We start from the raw sequence: 18,473 nt of genomic DNA on the forward strand, positions 1-18,473 counted from the left end.
GGGAAGAAACATTTATCAGATATTTCTTAACAAAAAACTAATATTTAGAATATATAAAGAACTAAAAAAAAAATCACATCACCTGAAGACCCAATGCAAAAATGGGCATCTGAAATGAATAGACACTTGTCAGATGCAAAAGTACAAACAAAATAAATGCATGAAAAAATGCTCAATATCACTGGTCATTCCAGAAATGCAAATTAAAACAACACCAAGATTCTGTCTCACTCTAGAAAGAATGGCTGTCATCTAGAAGTCACCCAAAAATGGTGGCTGGCAACGCTTTGGTAAAAAAGGAACCCTTCTTCACTGTTGGTAAGATTGTAAGTTGGTACAACCAGCGTGGAAATCAGTATGGAGATTCCTCAGAAAACTAAAACCAGAGGTTCCATTTGACGTAGCTATTCTCCTGTATATCTTCCTGAAATAATTAAAAGTTTCATACCACAGCGATCTATGCTTACCCATGTTTGTAGCAGCATAATTTGTAATAACTAAATCTTGGAAACAGCCTAGATGCTCATCAATAGATGAATGCGTAGACAAAATGTGGGTTTTATGTGTGTTACCATAAAGAAGCAAAACTTGAGAGACATTTTTGGGTAAATGGATGCACCTAGAAAACATAGTTTTAAGTGAAATAAATCAGACACATATGTTTAAATATCATCCAGTTGTTTCTCTAGCGTGTGAAACCCAAAGAGTAAATAAGGATCAAAATGGATGGTAGATATTGGGAAGCAGAAAGAAAATGGTCAAATGGGAAGGGAATAAGAGAGGAGAAAGGGAAAAAAAAAAAGAAAAAAAGAAAAGGAATGGAAGCAAAAATTAAAGCTTTCATAAATGGGGAGAGAAAGAAGAGTTGAAAGAAGTGGTGTGTGTGAGAAACAGGCTTTGTCTTTTCTGTTAGAGCACAAGGCTAAAGTATCTCCATTTTGGGTTTAAATTACCCAGCCATCTACTCACTACCTCTCTACCCCTGTTAATATCCTGAGTTCCAAGAAATGTTGACTGTGCACCTTTGTGCCAGTTCCCAAGATAAAGGCAAAGAACTTTCTTTCCAAATTGCAAGTCATCCCTTCTCTCTAACTACCCCATCCCTCATAATAGGAACCAAGGATTTTGAGTTCCAAACAACAGCATCCCCAATTTACTCAGCAACATACCCTTTATACCACTCGGTCAGCAGTGATAGATTGTAAGCCTTTGAATTGGGCCAGTGTATTTAAAGGTCATCTTCTCGTGTGTTCTGGAAAAAAGGGTCCACCCTCCTTTGTCTGCACACCTGCTACTTCAGGCTTCCTCCCTTCTGCAGAGGTAAAATGCCTTGAAAAGATTTCTTGAAGTCTAAGTGCTTTGTTATCTGCATTGACAAATTGAGCCTGAGGGCTCATTTCCAACAAGGGAAGTGGGGAAAAAAAATTCAAATATATTATGTACAGGTACATCTAATGACAGATGTGATCCCTGTGATGAATGTGACCATGAGTATATCCAAAGTGTACCAATAAAGTTAATTTTTAAAACATGATCTAGTTCTTTTAGAAGAGTTATGATAATTATGTAAAATTGATTTACTTGTAATAAATTTAGTGGTCTAGAACACAACTTCTTCCATATACAAGATTTTAATGGACCTACTCTGAGATTCTGTGTCTACCTCAACAAAACTAGATTTAAAAAAAAATTGCTTAGATAACAGTACTTGCTTTTAAAGTGATTGATTTTGTAACGGTATTGGAAATCACAGCTTAGGAAACAAATTTATCTTTTTTATTTTGTTGATTAAAAATCGTCGAGTTCCTTAAGGTAATTATTTACTGAAAATTTTTTTTCTAAGTATTACTCTATGCCATGACTTGAGCATGACTTGCAAACAGAAATAAGAACAAATGTATACCTTTAGAAATGACTTCTGTAGATCAAGTTGGTAGTACTGCTGTTTTTGCTATAAGTAAATAAAAAAATTATCTTTCATGTAGGGAGTGAGTTTTGCATTTAGCAAAGATTGTGGACCTTAAAGCCACCTTCTCCTCTGTTAAGTCTCTTGTTTATTTCTAGCCCTAGCTTTATCATTCTAGCTGTCTCTTTCTGCATGTTTACCTGTTTGAAGAAGTGTAAATTTGTTTAAGTTAGTATGTGTATTTAGCCAATTCAATTCCCTTTTTTTCTCTAAACTTGTGTGAGGATAAAAGAAAAGAATATTTGTTTTGTTTTCATACTATATTATAAATTACTTGAAACTTAGAATAGTGCATCATATTTCACACAGTACTGGTACATTTATGGATTAGCATTTGTGTGATGAAGGTCAGACCTTGACCTACCTCACTTTGATAATTTCCTTACATACAGTAGTTGCTAAAGTGTTTGTTGAGTGAATTAATTGCCAGGAATTATTACAGAGTAGAATTTTTTATTTTAAAGAGTATAAAACAAAAGAGAACAGAACAAAGCAAATCAGAACAGAACAATGCAAGCAACACAGCACTTCACAACAAGACAACCGGATATTAACAGTAGCTACCATAATGTCTCTTTTCTTCTAAATAGTTGAGCATACCTTCACACACAATAATATCAAACATAACAATATAGTGTACAAAGTAGAAATTTGTAACAGTGTTGTTAAAAAGTTTATATGAATGGCCACATCTAACTCCACAGGATTCTTTTAAGTTATGATCATTTTATTGTTTACCCTTACTTATTTCTCTTTTTAAAAAATTGTATAAGTAGCATATGTTCATTGTTGAAGATTTAAAAAGTTAAAGAAGAAAAATAAATCATAATCCTACCACCCAAAAATAACATTTGAATATAGTCATTTTGGTGTATATATTTTGAGATTTTATTTTATGTCAACATATGCAATCACATCTCTGTATCCAAAGATTATGTATTTGTGAGTTCAGCCAACTAGAAATCGTAAATACTTTGGAAAAAATCTGTACTAAACAAGTGCAAACATTTTTTTCTCTTGTCATTATTCCCTCTACAGTATACTATTTACATGACATATTTTGTTAGGTATTGTAAGCAATCTAGAGATGATTTAAATTACATAGTAGGATACATGTATGTGCAAATACTGTGCCATGTTGTATAAGGAACTTGAGTATTTGAACATTTTGGTATTATTAAGGAGGTCTTGGAACCAGTCCCTCATGGATACTGAGGGATGACTGTGCTTACTTAATTTTCCTTAAAAAATTAATACCTTTCATGTATATATGCACTTACATAGGCGAGTTTTTCCTCCTAAAAGCATCCTATTTTGTTTATAGAGTTCCTGAAAATATTTGTTCTCACTTGCTGTCTCCATTTCTGCCTTAAACTCATACCCCCACTTCTTGGAGCTCTCGTCAGTCTTTGACCTCCTCTGTTAAATCAAGAGATCAGTTCTTAGCTCCCATTTTGGTTTACCATCAGAAGCATTTGAAACCGTTCTTCATTTCCTCACTTTTGGCCTCTAGTTTTCTCTCCCTGCTGAGTCTTATGACCTCTTTTACTGATTTCTTTCCAGATCCATATCGCTCAGTCATGCAGTTTCAGCTGAGCATGGTAGCTTGGGCCATAATGTCTGCACTCAGGGGAAGCTGGGGGTTCACCATGAGTTCAGAAGCAGCTGATTTAAAGACTAGTGACCTATAGGGAGTGCTCTTAGATCTTGTTCCAGAAAGAAACAAAATGAAGGTGGAGAAACAGGTTAAGCTACAGTGTAGTCTTAACAAAGCCCAGGCCCACAGGACATCTGAAGCCAGATGGCTCACTGTGGCTATCCCACGTGGAAAGAAGCCATGAGGTTAAATGACATCACCAGGTAAATGAGTATAGATGAAAGTCTAAGAACTGACCCTTAGAGAACTATGTTTATACCCCATTGTCAAGCAGTTATTTGAGAGAAGCTGCCCTGGAAAGGATACATGAGGTGGACTTTCTTGAGGCATGGCAGGTCCTAAATAGAGAGCTGAGACCTGTCTGCTAGCATCCAAGGACCAAGCCCTTTCCCTGCACTTACGAATAGAAATCTGGACAGTGTCCTCTATATCATTTATAATCTTGTGATAGTATAACTGTAGGATGGGTCTGACAGATAGATTCTAAGCTCTTGGATATAACAAGCAAAGAAGTGCAAAAGGGAAAAGCTATGTTCATTAACAGTCCCAAACAGCGAAATGGCGCTAGAGCGACAGGAAAAGAACATCCCTGCTATGTAGATAAATCAAGCTTTTGGACTCAAGAGTGAGGAACAAACAGTGCATGTGCTTTAGTCACGGAGAATGTTCCGAAGGGGTAGAGGAGAGTGCATTCCTTATCCTAAGTGTTCTGTCTGTGCTAATAGGGGCTATCGGTAAATTGCCCAGGCCAGCATTGAATTTGTGACTCTTTAGCCTCTGCCTCTTTTGTATACACTAAAGTTGGAGTAATCCTTTCAAAACAAAGTCGGATCGTGCTATTCCAGTGCTCTGGGCTTCCCTCTTAGAATAAAATATTATCTCTGCTGCTTACAAGGGCCTTCATAGTCAGCTTCCACTACCTTTCTAATCTTCCTACCCTGTAGCTCATACTTCTCCAGCTCCATTGACTGTTCAGTCCAGTTTCTCAGTCGCTCTTAACTTACTCATTTGCTGTAAAGTAAGTCAATAAATAGCAATTTGGCATTTATTTGTTAGCCAGACTAATAGTCAGAAGTGTCTGTCATAACAGTATAAATGTCTTGGTCAAGGTTATCCAATGAGAAAAACACCATAGAACTTAGAAAAAGTTGGCATTTTACTCCAGTCAATCTTCTGTTCTTTCTTTTGTATCTCAGTGTAGAAAAGTTAATGCATTTAAAGTAAAAAAAATGTTAGTTTTTAAAGTTCATCTTGGTTAGAGTTTCTTGAAGATCAGTTTGGGGCTTTCCCCTCATATAATTTCTGGTGAGATGCATTTCTCTTACTTCAGCTATGTGATAGGATTGAGGTCATGCCACCTCATGCATGGAACTAATTATTTCCTGCCCTTTCTTTCTGATACAGAACCTTTCATCCTATTATAAAGGAGGATTTGAACAGAAAATGAGTCGGCGAGAAGCTAGTCTTATTTTAGGTGTAAGGTAGGTATGCTGCATAAGTGTTTTTGTTCAGTAGCCAAGCTTGTCTTGCAAAAGGAAAAGAAATGTTTATAAAAAAGTATATAACAATAAGTTTTTATATTTATATTTAAAATTGTAAATAGGAAGCAGAGAAGATATTAAATTTTTACTTTTTAAAATTTCTAATCTTCAGGAAGAGAGCAATTCTTTCTTCCTAAAAAAAAATCAGGGGAACGTGTGTTTTTTTTTTTTTTAACAAGAAACTGTTGTCTTTGAATACACAGTTTCATATCAATCAATGATAATATCCCTTATTGTGATACTGAATTCTCTCTTGTCTCAGTTTTACAATTTTAAATACATACATACTTTTTAAAATTATAGTAAGGTTGTTTTCTACTTCTTTTTTTTTTGTCTTTTTCGTTTTTATCGGTACCAGGGATCACGACTGCCTGCTTACAAGGCAGGCGCTTATGCCGCTGAGCTAAATCCAGCCCAGTTTTCTGCTTCTTTATCTTGACATTTAGCATATTTATTTTACTTGTTTCACCTTAGAATCAATTTATTATCTAACTTTGGACAGTAGAAGAGGAAAGTTAATAGTATTATAATGTGTGATTTATTTAACTCTTAAAGTTAGGTACAATTGTATTCATTTGTTTCGCTTATATTCATTTAACTCCCAAGTCTGTGAGCAAATTGATTATTATATGTCGACAACAGATCTGGTAGTGATTTAATAAATATAATTAAGCAGAATAGTAATGAAATCTTATATTGGCAGAAAACATTTTAACCTCATGCACATCAGCATATTGTTAAGCCAAACATTCTATTTTTTATGACCACCATGAAAAAGGTAAAGAAAAGAATATGCCTACCAGTTGGCAGTTTCACTTAGTGCTTTATTTAAATTTAACAGGACAGAGTTCTTATCACAGAATAGTAAAGGATGTATCACACTAAACAATGGAACAAATCAAAAAGCTATATTGCTAATTATTTCTTGCTTAGTATTATTTAAAAGCTTTTATTTTTCTTACTATTGACCTCTCATAATATCCTGCTTGTAGTCTTGAGATGTGACTATGAAATATATTATAAATCCAAATATAAAGATTCGAAGGATAATTGTTCAAGGCATCTATGTTATTATGACAGATAAATAGGAGTTGATATATTTTTTAGTTTTCTTTTAAGATACATGATGTAAGTTTCATCCACTTGAACTGAATGCTCTACAAAATGCACAAGGAAAATTTAGCGATTAAGAGCACATACTCTGCTGGGCATGGTGGCGCATGCCAGTAATCCCAGCACTTGGGAGGCTGAGGCACAAGGATTGCCGTGAGTGCAAGGCCAGTGTGGGCTACACAGCAAAATCTTGTCTCAAAATAAATAAATAAACAAGCAAAAAAAGGGCACAAACTGAAGGCCAAATCTTGGTGGGAATACCAGTTTTACCACCTGTTACTTTCAACTGTGTTGAGTTGCTATGAAGATTAAATTATGTAATGTACAGGAAATGTTTAATCCCACACATGGTACAGAGTCTACTTAATAAATGGTGACTTAAGAGAATATATCCTTATCCTGATTCTGCTCCTTCGGGACTGCATTATATGATCTGAGTCAAGTTCTAGCTTTTATGTACTTTACTTCTTCATTTTGAATTGAAATTAATATTATTTGCCCTGTTAAAGTAATGTAAAAATGATACACTGGTATCTTCTTATATAAGTGCCTACTGATAAATTGCCAAATAAATTTTGGCTCCTTCTCATCTCTATCATGAATGTAGAAGTTAAATATTTGCCTTTATACATTAGATGAAAAGATGAAACTTACCTGTTTTCCTATAACCCATTTTCTCAGTCAGACAGCATTGATAAAGATGATACATTTTAAGTTACGAATGCATTGGTATGGCTCCATTTTCTGTGGTTGCTAAACTTTGTAAGCTATGTAAGAAGTAAGTAAAGATAAAATCGAGGTGATTCTTTTGATGCCCTATTAAAGAAAACTGAACGCTACTGGCAGATTCCTCTTCTTACACATTCTTAACCTACTACATTTAATGGTGATTCTTTGCTAAGATGCATATTTGTCTTTGTTTCATGGTTTTCATTGCAAAAGAATAGTTTTATGCACTATAGTTTTCTTATCTCTATTACAAAAAAATCTAAAATAATTTACTGTACTGCCCAGGAAAACAGTTACTATAGATGGTATTACCTAAAATGGTACACACCTGTGATTTTCAGACTTTCTAAAAACATCTGTGAAATTCTAAATATTATTTAAAGGCTTAATGGTGAAAAAAGATGAAACTAAAACCTCTTTATTTGCTACAGGGTTGGGAAACACCACTCAGTTCCATATACCCTATTCCTTAACTACCAGCCAAATATATTTTAGAGAGCACAGTTTGAAATCCTTTATCTATTTATAGTTGATATCTGAAGTTACCGTTTCAATTTCAGTGATGTTGTATACTGAAGATATCACAGCTATGTTTAATTTTTCTAAGTTTCTCCCATCTTTAATTGCCAAAACATCAGATGTATTAAAATATAGTACAGTTCTAGGGATTTAGTATAGCTATCAGAGAAAAGGAACAGCTCTGCAGGCAAATGAGAATACTTCTCTTGTTCTTGAAGCTTATCATTGAGTCTAATAATTATTATCTTGAAGGCATAATGTTTTGAATTGTCATACTTGTGCATATGAACTTGTGTTGTTTAATCTAGTTTGGTTGTTGGCAGATAACAATATATATCATACTTTATGGATTTTTATGTACAATGCTATGTATACCATTTTTAATAGGCAGTATAATTGATTTTCAAGGATAATTTTGACTGAAGTGATGTTCAGATTTTATGTGTTTAGTTAAAACTTATATCCAGAATAAGAACATCATTCCATACATGCTAATAAATGCACAATGGAAGTTTCAGTTTTTTTGAATTTATATCTTCCTAATCTAGTGATGAGCTTTATGAAATGAGGTTTTTATGTCTTCCTTTTTAACTTTTTAATTTTTCTACTTATTTTATTTATTTAGTTTTGGCACTCTTGTAACCTAGCACTCTTGCGCTGGGCTTTACATCACTAGCCCTTTTATTAAATTTTGAGATAAGGTCTCACTAAGTAAATTGCTGAACTCCGACTCCAATCCTCCTACCTTAGCCAACCAGAGTGCTAGAGTTATAGATGTGTACTGTCATGCCCATTGATAGCTTTCTGACAATGCTACAGTGTTAGTATTTGGTAATATAGAGGCTTTGTTCTTTCAGGAGGTTTGCCTTTTTCCAGCCACTTTTGGGGAGAAGGTGGTATGAGATACATTAGATACCCTTTGCTTATGTAATCAGAGCCTCTGCCCTTAGGGTAATGTAGAGTATTTGAAGGATACATGTCAGATATATATGGGACAATTAGAAATCATAACTAATAAAGAAGAGAAGTGTTAATACAAAAAAGTGAATGATAAATGTAGATTAACCACAGGAAACTAAATTATGCTGAAATTTCAGGGTTATGTGTTTTTAATTTCTTAATAGACAATTAAATAATATGGTGCTTATAGACCCAGTACAATGTCTAATAGTTACTTTCTCAGAAGTGTTTTGTAATCAGTATTTGACAGTATCTGGGAGGCACCTACAAGCCAAAAAGTACATTTGCAGTAGTCTTCCAGAAGACTTCTGTAAACAACCAAAAGTAATACCCTTAAGTCCTTCCATGGAAAGACTCATTTGATTGATAACAGAATATTTTATGTCGTATTTGGCAATTAATAGCACATTTAACGTGCTTGGTAATCTATTATTTACCTGAAAGAAGTTAGAAGTGGCAAGTAACTGGTAGGAAAGTGAGAGAATGGAACACTAGCAGAATCAAGGGTTGACTCCTGATAGCAAAAGAGGGACAATGTGCAAAACAGAGCATCTTAGATAACATTCTGGGTCCTCTGAGAAGGCGAGCAAGCCAACCTCTGCAGACCTTGAGAGCTACTTTGCCGTGTTAATGTATCTGAATTGCTCAAGAAATGGTTAGGTTAGATTCTTTATACTCTTGTTTTTTAAAAGTACAAAATCTATAACGTATTTTTATAAGTATCTTTCCTATCCATCGTACAGCTCTGTCTTACTAATGTTTTTACTTACTTACCTAATTTATCTTCAAAGTAATCCTGGGAGGTAGATAGATTGTCTTATGTACATTTTACATGTGAACAAATTAGAACTCAAAGAGTTTAATATGCAGAACAAAATTTCATAGCTAATAAGTATTGGAATTAGGAATTGGAACCTAAAGTAATTTTTAAAATGCACAATTTTAGGCACTACAGTGGTTCATCTGTGTATTATAGCATTTTGGAGCTTCATGACAACTGAACTTTAAACCAGATATTATTATCTTCATTTGAGGCCCAAAAAAGTTAAGTAGTTTAGATAAAATAGTGTATTATTAAGTAGTGTAATAGAATTTTATTGTTAGTGGTTTTTTCCCATGCCTAATGATAAACATTTCCAATATTGAATAAATTGGATTTTACCAAAATAAGGTTTATTTGACTTTCTCCTTTAATTTTAATTTACAGCGTGGGCTTTGTCTTCATTATATTTCTCATTGCTAAGACAAAATACCTAACATCCAAAATTGAAGGAAGAAAGGTTTATTTGGCTCACAGTTTATAGAAGTTTCAGTCCATAATTGGCTGGCACCAAGGCAGAGTGGCATGGCAGCGGGGCATCTAAGAGGGGAAACAGTTCATGGTGGACAGAAGATAGGAAAAACAGCAGGCAGGGACAAGGACAAGCCTCTTTCTGTCTCTTACATCAGATGTAGCACTCATACCCTCAATCCCAGCATTGGACCGTGAATATCAATCACAAGCTCTAAATTTAGTCACCTCTAAAACTTCCCCTGCAGGCGCATGCACACAGATACACACTGTGACTGCATAAGGTTCTGAGGGGACATCCTGACAAAAACTATAACAGGCTCTAATGACAAAGCCTTTCCAAAAGGTTTCTCATGAAGCTAAATAAACTATGAGATAAAGAGGGTTTGGGGATCCTCCAGAGAAAGATAATAAAGCTAAGAATTAGCACATGCTTATCCCATGCACTGCTGTAGCACCTCAGCTAGCCGTTTAGCTTATAGTTGGTCAATGAGGAACATGTCACTAGCTCTGTTTTGAGATGAGGAAACTGAGCACACAAAGAGGTTAAAAATTTGACCAAAGTTACCCAGTTCTCAAGAGCACTGCTAGAATTGAAATCCAGTAGTCTAGCTCTGGAATCTAGGTAACTTCTAAAATAATATATGCTACTTTTCCAGAACAACTTAGAAGCATAACTTATGGTCTGCATACAATGACTCTCCCAACTCATGCATATGTTTTATTCTTTTTACTGAGAATAAAATCTGACACTAGAAAAGATTGAAGAATTAATACAATGTGTCATTATTAATGATTTATTCTGATGGTTAGTAGAATTAAGTGAAAAGTTGTAATTTTATATTTGTCCACAAGATGGTGAAATTCTCATTAGTTTTTAATTTCTTGAAACCCATATAAATTGTTAATTTATAACTTGCATTTGGCACTATTTATTATAAGTGCCTTATAATTTCTTTTTACAGCCCATCTGCTGGCAAAGCCAAGATTAGAACAGCTCACAAAAAAATCATGATTCTGAATCACCCAGATAAAGGTAGGTAGAATTTCTGTTTTTCATAATATGTAAATATGTTGTGAGTTTCTTTGAATTTACTTAAATTACTTGTAAATGGTGTGTTGTCAAGGTGGAAGTTTATATGTCACATGTGTTGAGATTTTTCTTATAAATAAGTGGTTTTATATTGGAGTTCAATGACTTAATATAGTAGATTCATAACTTTCAAGAAATTTACTGGCTGCCTAATGTTTCTGCCATTTTGATCAAGAACGAAAACATGAATTGGGGACTCTTCAATGGAATAAGCTGATTTATTTAACATCAAACACAATATTTGAAAGATTTCTTCTACATTTCTACATGTAATATGTCATAAATGACTGAATTTTTAAATTTTATTGTGGAAGGCTCTGAGGCTGAGCCATTTGTTTTTAACTGGCCAAGCTTTTAATGTAAATTTATCTTACAAAAGACAGTTATTATAACTTTAACTACACTACAGCTGTTTGATAGAGAAAGGCCATATGTTCATTACTGTTTCTGCTTTAAAATAACAGATGGTAGGAAGTTGTACTGTATTTCAGAAGTCAAAGGGGGGAAGGTATACAGGTTTTCTTAGATTCTTATTTACAGATTTTAGTTTTATAATTACTGTGAAGATATTAAAAACAAAATTTTGAATTCCTATTCATTTTGACACCAAAATAAGGCAATTCTTTTTCAGTTTTCTCAACTTAATTACTTGCTATAAAAATTCCTTTTACTGAACATCATCTCCATTGGTTTTTGCACTTGCTGTTCTTTAGTGTGAATAAACAAGAGAATAAACTTTGAAAAGAGGTTTTGCTTAAAATATCTAAACAGTTTCAACAGTTACTATGATAGATCCACTCAACTAATTTACTTTGCATTGTGCACCAAGTAATTGAGACACAAATGTGCTTAAGTGCCTCCTTGAAGCTCTCTGTCTCCTAAACATCCCCTGACCTTTCCAGGTCAAGTGACTATCCTTGGCTCTAATTGATTGCAGTAGGGTCAAGCACTGACATTTCTTAGATGTTGACTTTTTTTTTTTTTTAACTATGCCTGCTGTCAAGGAAGCAAATTCTAACATGTATTTAAGAGAATGTGTATTTCTACATGCTTTTATTTAAAAATTATTGTCTGTCATGTCTTGTGAGTCAATAGCATTTACAGAAATACTTGATTTGCCTTGGAAAACAATATATTTATAAGAAGTGGGATTGTTCATTCTAGTTTGCTTGTTAATATCCTCTCGTCTGGCCCTTTGTGGATAGCTGGGGTTGAATATGAACCAGCAAACAAGAGTTCACCTCTCTGGTTTCTGCCTTATAGCTGGGACTCTGGCCTTGAACACTTCCTGCTCTTCTTCAAATGTCAGTTTTATCATGTATAATAAACAGGTTTATTTTTAAAGTCTTTTTATTTACATGGTTTAATGTAATCTTTTACATTTATTCAATTAATGAAGAACTGGTACCCTAAGTTTCTATTCAGGTCACATTTTGAACTTAAGAAAAACTTAGTCTTTTCAGATTATTGTAACTTCTAAGAATGTATTGATCATTGGCATTTTTTCCATGTAATTGCTCATTCATGCAAAACATTTCGAATTTCATAAATACCCAAAATGGGTAATATGTTTGTATTATGTAGCCTACAGGGCATATCATCAGTTAGGTCATAAAGGTACATTATTGTGGGTGTGTAATACCTGTGTTTATTCTTTAGAATATTTCCATTGATGTATTATATTCACTTTAGCTTATGATTTTTAGTATATCAAAGAGTGCATGACAGGTAAATTTAAAAATCATGCAGTGAGGTTTTAGTATTTATTGTTTACAAAAAAGCATCAAAATTTTCAACATCAACTGTTTGTTGGTATAGTAAGTCTAATTAACCCCACAGATTTCTATATAAACTACAATGAAAACACAAATAGAACTGTACAAAAAATAATCTCTATTTCAATTGTTACACCAGTTTTCACATGACAACAGCATGTTCCATACACATGTATCACTTGCACCAACAGCACATGTGTTTTGCTCTCCTGGATTTTTTGTAGGACACACTTAACATCTTGCTGATCTTGTTGTTTTGTCAGGCAGTCCTCATGTTATACAATGTGTAGTCAACAGTAACAAAGTATCAATAAATAAAAGTATTAAATTCTTCATACATATTGCATGTTTATAATAGACATCAGTATTTTCGCATCAGATGTATACTTGTTTACAAAACCTAAAAGATAACATCAGTAATAAATTCTTAGATGAACTACAAGGAAAATACCAATATAACTCTGCAACAAAAATAAGCTTTGCTTCAATTGTCACACTCAAGACAGTCTTCATACTTGACAACTACCTGCTCCATGCATACATGTCACTTAAACCAATATCACACGTGCTTTCCTTTCCTTTGTGGCAGACCATTCTTATCACCTCTCTACTCTTCCTGTTTTTGTCAAGAGCTTCCTAGTCTATTGTACAATGTACACTTAGCAACAAAATAAGATATAAATTTAAAAAAGTATAATGAGTGCTTAGACTAGAAATCAACATTTTCACATCAGCATAGTAAGGTTTTGCATCTACAAGGGCATAACTTTTTATGCCATATTTTGAAGGTTTTTTTGAGAAAGTACTGCTGGAAGCTACACTGTAAAATGGTGCTAGATGTTCATCAATAATCATATTTTCAGATGGTGTATAAATTGCTTGACAATTATCCTTAGGTTTCTCAAACTATGAGCAGATAGCAGCCACATAAATCAATTCTTTTTCTTTCTTAAGGGATGATTTTGTCATCCAACTTCAGGCAATTCTGAAGGAAACCAAATCTCCTCAGTGTTGCAATTAGTGTACAAACCTCAAGCTCACACTCATCACTTTTCCATAAGTTTTACATTTCTGTGATTACCAGTGGAAAGCCCTGCTAAGTACAGCAGACCTATGAATGGTTTCAGTTCAGCTAGTTGAAATGTCATAATTAAATATTTTGAGTATGGCTATTGATGCATAGAGAACATTTTAGTTGTATTTCAGTATTTGTGTATTTCACAACATCTTGTAGCATTTGCTCTGTTACAGTTTCCAACATTGAATCGCAGGGCTGGCATTACTCTAATAGGTTTCACCCCTGCCAAATACTCTCACTATATTTTTGGACCTAGTTCTAACATTAGATCATTCCATTTGGTTGTGTGGCCATTTTGTAATATTTTGACTAGTCAAATATGTACTCAAATTGCTGTTTTCTGTCTCATGACTCAAGGAAGTCTGCATTCATTGTGTCTATATCATCAATTCTTGTTCCCTTTCACTGTCACAGGGACGTTGGCACACATGGCTAATGTCAAAGTCATCATCTTCTTCATCTATGGGTGAATGATTTGATGATTCACTTTTGCCTTCTCCAAAACTTGGAAATCTGGTTTTTCATGTGGCATTCTACTGAATTGGGCTACTTCTACCAGAAAAATCAAAAGAAAACTTAAAAAAAAAATTTCAAATGCACAGAAATTTAGCAATGAGCATTTCATAAGTAAAACTCTCCTGTTGCTGCTTTGGGTCTCTTGTACACACCTTGTTCATTTGCCAAGTGAGTGAATGCACAGATTATAAGATATAGGCATAAAATGCACAGATATACTGGACTTTTTTCCCAGACACAGCTGCTGTAAGTCACACCCATGTTCCATTTATGGTGAAATACATGTTTACAGAACAGAAAAGTGGTGTGGGTGTATTTTACCCACTGTGATGCTCAAGTAAATATACAACCTTTTAGATGGAGCATTATGTGGATAAAAATCCACATACTCTTCCTGTTTTTGTCAAGAGCTTCCTAGTCTATTGTACAATGTACACTTAGCAACAAAATAAGATATAAATATTCAGAAAAAGGATTACCAACAGTCAACATGAATTCACTAAAAGAAAGAAATGCATAGTTTAATTTTCATTTTTTGTTAGATATACTGGACTTTTTTCCAAAGATCTCATTGCCTGCCTTCATTTTGGCATTTTAATTAGACTTAAGGCTTTACGTTTGAGTTATTTTTTGGGTAAAGAGTTCATTTTGTCTTATCATGTATTGTTGTCTTTGATAAATGGTAAAATCCTTAAAAGTAAAGAACATGAATTGCTCATCTTTATAATGTGTATTGTTGATATATAAATACTAAATTTTTTTGATGAATAAGCAGATGGGAAAAAGAAGGGATACTAATAAAAATGGTATATAAAACACATTGATCATATCAAAATTTTAAGGCTTATTAAGTTAATATCAAGGGGACTGAAATTTTTTTCTAACATTTTTTCAGCATCTGTTATGTGCCACACACTGCTAAAATTTGAGAATATGAGCTATGATGAAATTCTTGTCTTTGTAGAGCATACATTCTAAAGAAACAACAAACCAAAGACAAGGAAACCTGCTTCAAGTTTTGATAAATGCTATAAGAGTAAGAGAGGTACTTAATGCAGGATGCTTAAAAGTACTGTCTTATAACAAATGAGAAGTTAGCTACATGAAAGGGAGTTCTCTTGTGCAAACAATCCCACCAGCCTAACTTTTTCAGGCTCTTAAGTTGAAGACATGAGGAGAGACAGCATGGGATGAGATGATGTCCACATTTTAAACTCAAGCTTATGATAATGGAGCGCTGTTGGTGCTACACATTTGAACTTTGTTCTAAATGCAAAGAGAAATTACTGCCAGCTTTTAAGCAATAGTATACCTTCTGTGGAATTGGTTTCCTTTTATCCTCTATCCCAATTTATGTCTTTACTCATTTTGAAATATTAAAGTTGTTATTTTTTTATTATAAATAACATAATACCTAAAAATTGTGAATAAAGCATTATACATTTTTACACATACTTCTAATTTCTAAAGAAAATACTTGCATTCTGATACCAGCTTCTGCATTCATTCTCTTATGGTATGTTATTTTGTTTAAATTTATAGTATAAATATGTATGGCTTCACACAATAGGTAGTTGGAAAGAAAATATCTTGTTTTTTCAGAGAATTGTACGTATTCTTTTTTAAACCAGAACTTTCTTATGTAGTAGAATCTGAACACATGCCAATGAATTTTTGGTTTGTTACATTAAAATCTATTGGTCTGTTGTGTATTTTGAATTAACATTTCTACGTAAGCATGATTTTGTAACATCACTCATTGGTTATTTGGAAAATATTGCTTCATACAGTTACACCTCATCCAAATGTTGATGCATTTCATTGTGCTGCATCCCTGGAAACTTGTGAAGTATGCAGATTCTTACGCTAACTCCATACCTACTAAATTGGAAACAACTGAGGTTGGAGCCCTACAGTTTGTATTTCACAAAGCTCCTTATAGGATTTCAATATTTGAGAAACACTGCTGTAAGATTTCCTATCACTGTCTACTTGGTATTTCTTTTTTTTTTTTTTTTTTTAAGAGGAAAAAGAGAAAAACACAAAACAAACCAAAGCGGCGTAAGGGTATACGCAATACAGAACTACAAAACAAAACAAAACAAAACAAAAAAACTTAACAGTAAGAAATTACCTGCTAGTAGATTACACACTATCTTCTTGTAAATAGTTCCTCAAATCACAGTATCAAAGAACACAAGGTGGACATTCAAACAGGGAGACTGCAAACAGCTGTGTTCAATGTTCCAAAAACATTGATAAAGTCAGCTATTTAACACCCCCAAACACACTTGCTGTTATATCCATTAGAGCTCTTTTTCTTTTTCTTTTTTTTTTTCCCTCTCTTTTTTACAACAAAATTTACACATCTTGGATTTTATTACTCCTTAGTGCTTATTACTTTCTTTGGGGGGGGGGAAGAATACAGTCAAATATGGCAAAACAAAGCTGTCAGTCAATACCAAGGATTGTCTACTTGGTATTTCAAAACTTCCCCCTCAAAAAGTGGCTTTGTCAGTAGATTCTTGCTTTCTTCAGAAATTTTCTCCTTTAAATTTTGGTTTTTCTGCAAATAAAGTATGTAATACATGTGTTGGGAAACAACTCAACTATGTTTCAGGCTCCGTTTTCACCCCTGCTTTGCCATTTCAGTTCTAAATCATTGAGTCTGTGATTTTTTAAAAAAATCTTTCTAGCTTTGCAGACTGTCAGAAACCCTGCCCCTAATCACTAGCCTTCCTGGGAATGTTTCCTAGACTTTGAACTGTTACCCCACGCCAAAAGTCAGCAGATACTCTAAGGAAAAACGATATTATAGTGTTATCTTGCTCTTCCTGTTTTCCCCTTCTTCCAGAATCTTTGCACTCTGAAGTCCTTGCTTTCTTAGCAGTTTCTGTGTAAAACTAATGAACAGATGAGTATTTTTATTAGTAGTTGTTTCATTTTTATTTTTTATTTTTGGTTGTTTTTATCTTGTTTTGTTACATTTTCACTGTGGGCACTGGTCTTTAACCAAACGTCTTGATCACAACCAGCAGAGTAAAGATGGTTACTTTTTTAAGCAATAAGACAGATGAATCTGCTGGTAGTTGAGGAGGCTGGTATAGTAATTTCAGGGAGAAAAACCAGGTGACCAAGTTGAGGATGGAGAAAACCAAGTGAATTCGATATATGTCTTTTTTTTTGTCTTTTTCCTTTTTTATCAGTACCGGAACTCATGACTGCCTGCTTTCAAGGCAGGCGCTTATGCCGCTGAGCTAAATCCCCAGCCCCTGATATATCTTGAAAGTAGAATCAACTGTTATTGTCAATTGATGCATGAAATGTATTTCTTCTTGCTTTCTAAATCAAGTAACTAGGTTGATAGTAACTGAAATTAGGATGATTTAGACAGGACAGGTCAACTGTAAATAGGCTTGAGAGAAAAATAAAAGAATACTGTGTTAACATTAAATGAAATACTCAGAGACAGTCCAAATGGAAACAGCCGAAGTCAAAATCATCAAGGTAACATACAGAAAAGGTAGTGGCACAGCACCTGCCTGACAGTCCTGATAGGATAGGATGGGATGGGATGGGATGGGATGGGATGGGATGGGGTGGGGTGGGGTGGGGTGGGATGGGGTGGGGTAGGGTAGGGTGGGGTACAGTGGGGTGGGGTAGGGGGAAGGGAAGGAGAAGGGGAAGGAAAGTAAGGTTCATATATGTACAGGTGTCCAGACTTAGTAATTTGGGAGTCATCAATTTAAGATTATGTTAAAGCCACTTTTAAGAGGTTTTGAAAGTAAAAAATATATACAGTCACATCCTGGAGCTCTCCAGCTTTGAAATTGTGAGATTTGGTGTTTTATGCATGTTACCATGAAAAGTTTGTCTCTGTACTCACAGTTTGTTGGGTACTTGATGCTTAAGCGAGATCTTACTGATGATACTGTCTTTTGGCTTGCTACCTTTCTAGCAAGAACAATTTATTTGGTACTTCTTTTGAATTAATGATGAGTACAGAGGCACCACTATAGAGATACATTTATAGATCAGGTTAGCAAAGAAATCAGCAAAGGAGATAAAAAGAATAAAGAGAAAATAGTGTAATACAAGCTAAGACAGGAATATATTTAAGGAATCCAAATGACTAACTGTACTGAATTCTTCTGTGAGAGCTATTAAGATGAAGTCAGAGTGGTAGGTCCATAGCATTTTTACAACATTAAAAACCTTCAGCGACCTTAAAAACA

At 34.1% G+C, this 18,473-nt stretch overlaps 1 protein-coding gene across 8 annotated transcripts in view; it reads left to right on the forward strand.

The window, feature by feature from the left end:
* The window catches only part of Dnajc15 (DnaJ heat shock protein family (Hsp40) member C15), a 69,082-nt gene that overhangs the window by 35,646 nt on the left and 14,963 nt on the right, over positions 1 to 18,473 (forward strand). For 6 of the 8 annotated variants that reach the window (XM_003477464.5, XM_013141120.3, XM_013141119.3 and 3 more), the window contains 2 exons: positions 5,028 to 5,104; positions 10,742 to 10,812. In XM_003477464.5, coding sequence (XP_003477512.1) covers positions 5,028 to 5,104; positions 10,742 to 10,812 — 148 coding nt within the window. Of the gene's footprint in view, positions 1 to 5,027; positions 5,105 to 10,718; positions 10,813 to 18,473 lie in introns of all 8 variants that reach the window. The other 2 variants (XR_010041811.1, XM_013141122.3) reach the window with 2 other exon arrangements.

This window comes from Cavia porcellus, unplaced genomic scaffold (genome assembly GCF_034190915.1).
Source record: "Cavia porcellus strain 051 isolate PalLab524CR breed Dunkin Hartley unplaced genomic scaffold, mCavPor4.1 scaffold_21, whole genome shotgun sequence".
Classification (NCBI taxonomy): Eukaryota; Metazoa; Chordata; class Mammalia; order Rodentia; family Caviidae; genus Cavia; species Cavia porcellus.